This window comes from Xiphophorus hellerii, chromosome 20, assembly GCF_003331165.1.
Source record: "Xiphophorus hellerii strain 12219 chromosome 20, Xiphophorus_hellerii-4.1, whole genome shotgun sequence".
In the NCBI taxonomy this organism is placed as follows: Eukaryota; Metazoa; Chordata; class Actinopteri; order Cyprinodontiformes; family Poeciliidae; genus Xiphophorus; species Xiphophorus hellerii.
This window is the reverse complement of record NC_045691.1, coordinates 9009921-9019373: the sequence shown is the minus strand read 5'-3', so window position 1 is coordinate 9019373 and position 9453 is coordinate 9009921. Positions and strand designations below refer to the sequence as shown.

Here is a 9453-nt window from a genome sequence, read left to right as displayed (position 1 = left end):
AGAACCACTTACACTGACATCAACTTGGATCGGTAACAAGGTTTGCAATATTTCACTGAGGTGTAAATAATTTTATCATCATAAAGTAAAGCAATTACAGGACACCGCCGCCAATCACCAAGGTTCATTAAGCTCTGAAGTCCAGCTGCTCTGCACATAATCCTCTCGAGTCTCTTGCCTTTGGTGTTTTGCCCTACTTGCTCACTCTGATGTGGGAAAACAGTGAATACTTTAGGTTGATTGTGGTCTCAGTTTTTCCCCTACAGATTGTGAATGAGTGGAGCGGCTGGAATTACATGACACAGACCAAGACACTGTGATTCATGTGAAAATCCTGCTGCATCCTCATGACTAGGTAATTTAAGCAAGAGGGGTAAAGAACATAAAAACTGAAGGCAAAGATCAAAAGGGAAAAGCGCTCTCCTCAACTACAACATTGGTTAGATGAGTTTCAGGACCATGGATAGCAGCCAGAATCTCAGATTGCATAAGTGAAATCTTTCACATTTTTTACTTGCTAATAAAAGAGATATTTTTCGAGTCAGTTAAATAATTTATTCCAGTACAATTACCTGTCTTGAGTGTGGTTTAAAGACTGTCAAGACCAGTTCAGTAGTACAATGTGGATGCACTCACAGAAAGAGACACTGATTTCCCTTTAAGAGCTATAACATAAGACGAAATAAGAACAGCACTCAAAATATTATTTCTAGTCTTCTTGCCATGAGCAGTCATTAACTGCACTCATTGGGAGCAGAGACAAAGTCGGGGTGTGTGTGTGTGTGTGTGTGTGTGCGTGGGCGTGTGGTGTGTGGGGGTGTGTGTGTATGTGTGCGTGAGCGCAGACAAGATCTGTCTTTAGAATCTGACATTATAGTTTAATATGGCTAGGGCAGACAACGCTACAGAAACACTTGTCTCCAGTTGTAAATACTGGAAGACTCAGAACCTCACCCTGAATATGAGCTGATCGAAAAACTACCAACATCTCCAAATCCAGGACTGACAAGGATTGACAGATCACAAGGATAAAACTGAGCAAAGATGCTGTACATTGTTTAACATTTAAAACGGCTTGAAGTTTTAAACTCCCTCCCCGTCCTGCAGCCTGAAAGACCAACATATATGCCTTCATATGTGACCTTTCTAGTAGCTTCCTGTGTCTCTCCTGACTTAAGAGATAAAGCAAAAACGTTCATTCAAAACATCAGTTGGTTTGATGACTTTCTGTAGCAACAAATGTTTTACATTTGGGATATGAAATAAATGCAATGTTCATAATTGATAGCATTTTTATAAGAAATATAATTTAAAATTACTACTATTTAAAATATATTTTTGCTATCAGAATTGTATTTCAGTTTCATTGAAGATATTCTGATAATGTCCTAATGAAGCAGTTGGAAGATTAACTGAACTGACTGAAGGTAAAGAGGTAAAGAGCGAAACATCAGCACTGATCCATGTTACTCCCTACTAAGAAATAATATTCCAGTAACATTTTATGGAAAGCACATAGCATCTCATCCAAGTTAGAAAAACTGTTTCATTTATTACTACAGGTGCTGAAGCTGCAACTTGTCTGTTTATGCTTTCGTTGGACACCATCATTTAATGGCCTTTAACTGCAGTTTTACAACATAAATATTTCATATTTGTGTTCATCTTACTTTTATTTACAATGGGAGTATTTGCATCTCCTCCAGCACATCAGCGAGATGTGCCCACACAAAAAATATACATAAACCTGTTAAGGCATGCTTAACATGGCATTCATAAAAGTGCTCAGTTACTGCCTATAAATATGCAAATATGATCTAAAACCTCACTTTAAGAAAAAAAATCTAATTTTATTCAAATATTTTCTTCTTTAAAATAGAATGACTCAAACTATATGAAGGAGGATAAGGTTTTCCAGAGACGGTTGCTGAAGTAAGAAACACATATTAGGATTCAACAGAAAAACACTAAGAATCTCCAAAAGTTGAACTCATCAAGTGATCCTTACTGTCTCACATCCCTAGCACATAATCACATAGCGGCAAACAACAGATGGAAAGAGGAACAGACATGGGGAAAAGGAAAGATGTTTGATGTAGATCCTGTCATGTTTCATATTTGTTTCACACTCTGAAGGAAACAATAACAATGCTGAACTAAATATCCCTTTCCTGTAAAATTAAAATCAAGGGAATGGATTTGGATGCCCCAGCAGCAAAGTTTTTGGAGATTCTCAGCAGTAGTTGTCAACACCTAACAAACCATCAGACCGAAAGTGTCTGGGACACTCGCCTGCATCACTTTTAACTGTGTCATACTAAAACTCTCTGCTTCAACTATGGAAGACTCACCTGGTTATGTTATGTATCAGGGGAAATGTGGAATCTCTTACTAATTAAGCATCTTTCCTTCCTCTGAGGAAAGCTTTTATAACAGCACTTTCTAATGATTAAAAGTGTAAATCTGGGTCACTAAACACTAACAGTAGGAAAAGCAGCAACATGCTGCAGAGTGGCAGTTCAACAAATTTCAAGTTCAAATGCAGTTCAGCTTATCGTGACACAGCAGGCGGAGCTTCATTCCATTAGCAGGCTGTTAAAGGATGCAAAAACTGCACACTATATGCAGATTATGGTGTTATTTTATTTTTAGCAGAAATAATCCTGTTGATAAAATGAAAAATTATAACGGGTGTTTTAAAGCTTTTCCATAAAAGTTGGGACGAAAGAGCATGAATAAGCATAAAAACCTTAATCCTACTTAATATAGGGCAAAAGATAAATAGATCTTGCCCCCATCTTTTGTGAAACATAACAGCAATAAAAATGAAAATGCTTAATTCTGAATCTAAAGTTCAGTTTGGACATGAAGCTCAAAAATTGAAAACTATTTGATTTGTAGAAAACTTAACAGAAAGACCAAACAATCCCACTCACACACACACCTGCTCACCAATAGCTCCAATATCTTCATAAAGTAATGGCTATACTGCAAATGCAGACCATCAACAATCACACTTTAAACCCATCTGTGAAAGCTGCTAAAGCTCTAAAAGAGAACATAGACAAAAAAGCAGTTATTATGTTTCCCATCTTCAAATGGAAGATGAAACAATTACTGTATAATACAACACACAAAGTCTAAATACATGCGGTATAATTAGCAAAGACATCCATAGGCAGATATACAAACTCAAAAAATTATTTCTGTGAGAGGTAGAGCTGAATAAAAAATCTTTAAATAATAATCTCAAACTGAAAGGTTTTGCAAAATTCAAATCTTTCATTTGAGATTTTTTTTCAATAAAGTAACAATATTGATTTATTGATCAACAACTGTGCACAGTTGGTATTCCAAGTGATTTCTAAGGTCTTCTAGTAAACTACAACTTTCTGTTATCTCGGAATACAGATATGACATAACACAAAGGCTCAATTATTGTAGTCACTGGCCACTAGGAGGACCAGGATCCATGTTTATCTTGCCAGCACGCATGGATCAGGATGGCAGGAGAGGTTTGGTGTCACTATCTAACATTAGATATCATCTGCATATAAAGTAGATGATGCCGTGAAACGTTCTGTAGTCTGTTCTGTAGTCACAAATGTAAAACTAGCAAACATTTGGAGTTTGCTAATCTCAGCTGAAACCTTTGGCCTTGGTCAGATCAGCGATGATTGGGAAGAAATACTTCAGGTGGTTTTGGAGTAAAACAAAAGACAAAAATATGAAAGCCACCTCATATCAGCATGTTGGATGATCTTTGATGCTGTGGGACCAATTTTCTTCTAAGAGCCCCAAGAATCTTGTTAGAATACATGGCCAGAACATTTTAAATAGAAAATCTGTTTCACTCTGTCAGTACAGTATTTCTTCAATAAATCAATTTAACATCTTTTTATTCATCTTTACAAGGGGGTGCCAACATCTGGATGACCAATTAGGGACATTACTCAAACCAAGTAACATGACATCCTGCTGCATAATACATCAACATTTTTACTAAATTAAATCCAACCCTAAGAAAATGATTTGCATAAGAGAAATGTCTGATAGAGCGCTTCATTGTCTGAGGAGAAGTATAATAATGGCACCATCTGTATTCTAGTACTGGAGCTTTCCAAATCCGAAAGGACACTATAGTAAGTCACAGGGAGAAAAATTTGAAAGGTTGGTCCAGGATAAATGGGTCAGAGCAAAAACAGATTAGATAAATTAGGGACATAAATTACACATCAGTTAATTTCAGTGTGACCCAGTTTAAACACTGGGTTTGCTGGTTCATGCCTATAAAAATTCTTCAGCATATCTGTCATTTGCTGACACGGCGGTCCAGCAGCTGGCAACGTTTCAGCTCATAACAGGCAGGTTCTGGGAGTGACCCAGCTGGCTGGCTATAGCCTTATTGTGAAGCTTTAAATCCCCCTCAGTTCGGGAGTTTGTTTTAATAACATCTTAACTTTTTCTTATAATGGAGGTAAATAAGGTATTATGCTTTTAATTCTGCAAATATGCTGATGATTATCAAAAGATGAAGCTGATAAGATTTAGTACCACATAATTTCAATAGCTGCTATGATGCGTAATTTCAGACCTTTAGCAGGTATAATTGATGAACAGTATGTCACTTCTCATGTCCATCTCTCTCTCAACCCATCCATGTGTCAGTATGTGTTCTGTGTCGAGTGTGAGAACTGAGCAGTGTGCAGTGCAGCCCTGGGGGAGGTGAAGCTTCATTCAGGAACCTCTATGGGTGCCACAAAGCTGCATTCATGCAGCTGAATAGCTGTTTTCTACAACGAGGCACTAGTCATCCCAACTCCATTGGAACGCCTCTATGAGTTACCAGTCTGTCTGCCTTGGTATGCATAGCCTTATCCTGCAAAAATCACAAATGCTTGGATTACCAAAGGCCACAGAACACACTTGCATGAAAACAATCATACCAGTTTCCAAGTATGAGTTCTTCTAGGATTTGTTTGATCCCAATATTACCGCCAATAGTAAAGACTTCCTGATGTCTTCTCTGTTGTGCACCTATTTACCTGTTCATAAGAAAGGATAATGAGAGAACAAATGAGGAAAAACATCTGCTATAATTTCCATATGACATGGAGCAGATTGTAATCAAAGAAAAACTGGATATTCTTCGAACATCACTTTAAAAAATAGCCGACAAATTACCGCAAATTCTCGCAGCAGAAATTATTTTAGTGAAAAAAATATGTTGAGCTTTTTTTTCATGTAAATCATGATGAAGTTTAAGCTGATGTAAAAGAGTAGATAAATAGAGCATGATCAGAAAACTAAGGCTAAAGTCAAAGATGGGGATGGAAGGAATAACGTCTCATTCAGATTCAGCTAATGTTTGTTTCCAATTAACGGAGAGCTGGAGTCATGATTCCCCACATTGACTTCCTGTCAGCAGAGTCCTGCTTCCTCCCACAGCCCATACTGGTGTAGAGTTTCCCCCTAATCGGTCAATTGGAATGGTCCGAGCAGCTGTCAATCGATAGCTCTGACCTCTGGGGTTTGGAGAGGTTGGAGGTCTGTCGCCTCATTTGAAAAATGCTAATTTTGTTGGACTCTCTAAGTTCACATCAGTTTTCAGATGGGGTTTTCCCTGCATGGGTGGTCCCAATTAATAAATAAATGTTTTAAGGCTTTAAAAACAGTTTTTAGACACTCAAAGTTCTTATGCAAGACTGAATGTTGAGAAATTGCAGTTTTAGGGCACTTGGTATGTCTGAGGAACTCTGGAAGGACCAGCAGATGTTTTAGGCACAACAACACTTCTAGTTCAAAGCGGCATCAACTCTTTGAACAAAAATGTAATTACGTGAGGATTCCAGCAACAACTCCAGGAGAAAATAACTTTGTGAACAAGTCAACGTCTTTTGGCATCATCATTAAATGAGATTTGCTACATGGTTGAACTAAATAGGCTCAAGTTTGGACTATTTCAATATATACTGACCAGCCACTTTATGAAGCAGACCTATTAAATCTGTACACAAGTAATTATTCACCCAATCACACGCCGGCAACTCAATTACGTAGGTATCAAGATGCAATAAAGGCAACTTGAAGATATTGAAAGTGATCAACAGAATGGGGCAGAAAGGGTATTTAATTGACATGGTTGTTTGTGCCAAATGGGCTGGTCTGCATACATCACTGCTGATCAGCTGGGATTTCTACTCAGAACAATCTCTTGGGTTCACAGAGAATGGTAAAAAAAAAAAAAGAGACCATGTTTAGAGAGCAGCAGTTGTGCGAACGAAAATTCCCTGCTGCTGTTAGAGGAAAAATGGGGAGACCGCTTCAAGAATACAGAAGATCAAATAATGATTTGTTACAACCAAGTTATGCAGAATCACATCTCTTCATGCACAAAGCGTTAGAGTTAATAGAGTACAGAAGATGGTCAGATGGTGTGGTCAGAATGTTTTCTCATAACATGAAAGAATAGCTCTATCCTGGCTTGTATCAACGGGTAAGGTTATCAGTGACTGTGTAATGGTGCTTTCATATAAGTCTGGGAAATAACTTTTGAAGAATGTTTCCAAAAACTTGATTAATCATAAGCAATTAAGTCAGTTCCAAAGGAAAAACAAACGATCCAAACTAATTTTATCAAGGAGTTCCTGATAAAACAGACAGAATGTGTATATGAAGGAAATGTCCAAAAGACATTTAGCAAATTCCACATGAAAACGCCATTGACAAATGATTCTAAGATTTTATCATCCAAAGAAATTCCTGGCTTATTTAAAATGTAGGACAATTTAGAACAGACCAAAATGTTTATTTGTTGTTGTTGTTTTTTAATTAAACAAACTCAAACAACAAAACTACTTTAGGTGCAATTAATGTGTTGAGTGATGACCGCAGAATAATAAAGGCATTCAAGAAAATTACATAAGTGTATGGCAGTGACTGCTTTCAAGGATTATGTACATTACTTTGTGTGAATAATGTACATAATAGACAATTAATGATAATAGACAAGGCTGAGAGAATAACTGAATTGTGGATAAGTGGCTAATGGTCCCTAATAAAGTCTTCTGAAACAATTAACTGTGAATCCACCACAGCACAATAAACTCGGATAGATTCCTGCTGATTCACCGAGGTCACAGATCACTGTACAGTCCACTGGTTCTATCACTCTTTTTCTTTTCCATCAAGTTTTACTGGATATTAAAGCCTATATCAGGCTTTCTGGGGTCTACAAATTGGTCTGTCTCCTGCCGCAGCTCTTTAAGACAGATAGCCCACTGTAAGATTCTTGCATCACCTCTTGTAGCAGACCTTAAAATCAAAAGTACCGGAGTCGGAGGTACAGCATTCTGAATATGCTGATACAGACAGAGCAAAGTATAAAAACTATTCCACTTTTAAATATTTTCTCTTTAAATACTAAAGAGGAAATGCTTCAAGATTCCAGTTAGGACAGGGGTTATGCAAGATCTACAGCCAACATTATTAAAGAGTCAGAATTGGAGACACTTGACTGCTCAGCATGACAGTCCTCTCTGTGTAACAGATGCTTACAAAATAAAAAGCCACATTGATAGAGAACTGTGTTTTTGTTTTGTATTTTTACTCACCAACACCGATTTTCTCGTCTTCCGTGGGAGTCCACATGATGTCCCTCTGGAAACAGAGCAAAATCCCCAACAAAGTCTAATCACTCGAGGCGTCGCTTCATAGAAATCCCGCTGTGATTTCACCCAGAGAGGGGAAGGGGACCAGGAGGAGAGCCGCGGACTAGAAAAGTTTACCTCAGGAAGGTGGGAGGCAAAGAAAAAAATTAATTCTTTAGGTTCTTGAAGTTGAAGGTGTCTCAGCTGTTTTGACAGTGACCAGCAGGGATGTTTTATCCCGTCAGGTTTGGCGCATTGTGCTTGTCCATCTCTGCTGAAGTACAGCTACGAGGCAAAGAAATCTGATAAACAGGCGTCACTGCGAAGGGAATCTGCGGGCTACTACTTATACACCGGTTTGAGCGCTGGTAAGACAGGTGGGGGTGCCTAACGAGAAGAAAGCACATACAGATCCTGACTGAAACTAAAAATAGCGCAAAATTTACCGGGGAAAAATGTTTTTGTTGATGGTTTTGGTCAAGGCTCATAGAACTCCTCTTCTCATTCAGCGCAGCATCAGAGTTCCCATGCATCCCATGTTTTTAAGTACACGCATGCGTTAACGAGTTGCAACTACTTAACTTGTCCTGGTGCAGACGGAGAGGGAATAAAAAGAAAGAATTGCATTCCCGTCTGGGCTCGGGGTCCGTCTGTTTAAGCGGCTCGTGAAAGAGAAGGAGCCCGTGTTAAAGTGCGTCCACAGAAGGAGAGTTTAATGTTGGAGCGGGCGACTGTTTGTCTGCAGCAACCGATCATTAAAGGTTTTCTTGTAGTGACGTGACACGAGCCGCAGGTGAAAATTGCTCATCTATCCGGGAGACGGCTCGGAAAGCTCACGACCTAAATGTGAGCTGTGGGTACATACTAGGGCGCGCTACGTGAGTTGAAAACATATTAAAATATATGTAATATTCAAGTGCATGACGCACGAGCGTCAGAAGCAATGATTTTAAAGACTTACTGTGTAATCACTTTAAAAAAGTGACACGACATAGTTCCTCATGTTTCAAGTGAATTATTTTCAGTGCATATTGACAGATATATGTGTTCATATTGCTATTGAGGCCCATTGAAAGTCTCCACGAACAGCTTTGTAATTGCGCCACCGTGTGGATGTTCCTGAGCAGCACACCGACATCTCTGCACAGGGAATTATTGTAAAACTAGTGGACACTGGACAGACCCGATCACTTCTTACCATTTTATATATATAGATAGATAGATAGATAGATAGATAGATAGATAGATAGATAGATAGATAGATAGATAGATAGATAGATAGATAGATAGATAGATAGATAGATAGATAGATATACAGTATATATATATATATATATATATAGAGAGAGAGAGAGAGAGAGAGAGAGAGAGAGAGAGAGAGAGAGAGAGAAAGAGAGAGAGATCCTAAATTAATTACACAGAATAACAAACATTTTAAGAGTTATTCTGAGTTTACCTGTTTTAATATTGGTGATTTTGGCTTGCAAATAACCCAAAATTTCAGTTTTCAGAAAATGTTACATAAGATCAATAATAAAAAGCACGTATAACAAAGAAATGTTATGACCTCTGCAATGATGGGGAAGACTACTGACTTTCGTTATCCATCAAACCCCCACTGAATGTAGTTAAACACAAATATTCACATATGCAAACATTATGCAAGACTTACCATAAATGAGGATCGTCTCTCAGAATAAACACTCACTCTCACCTGTTATCCGCTTTTAAGGTTTTCATAAAGTGTCTTGCTTCTGTAAACACAAAAGGGGAACTCCAAAATGAACATTTGACGTGGTGATAT

The 9453-nt window shown here is 38.1% G+C and overlaps 1 protein-coding gene across 1 annotated transcript in view; it reads right to left on the bottom strand.

Moving 5' to 3' along the window:
- The window catches only part of LOC116710117 (dedicator of cytokinesis protein 3-like), a 152750-nt gene extending 144292 nt beyond the window's left edge, over positions 1-8458 (bottom strand). The window contains 1 exon segment of the mRNA XM_032548946.1: positions 7614-8458. Within this exon segment, the coding sequence (XP_032404837.1) occupies positions 7614-7650 (37 nt within the window). The 5' untranslated portion in view covers positions 7651-8458.
- Between the last annotated feature and the right edge of the window lie 995 nt (positions 8459-9453).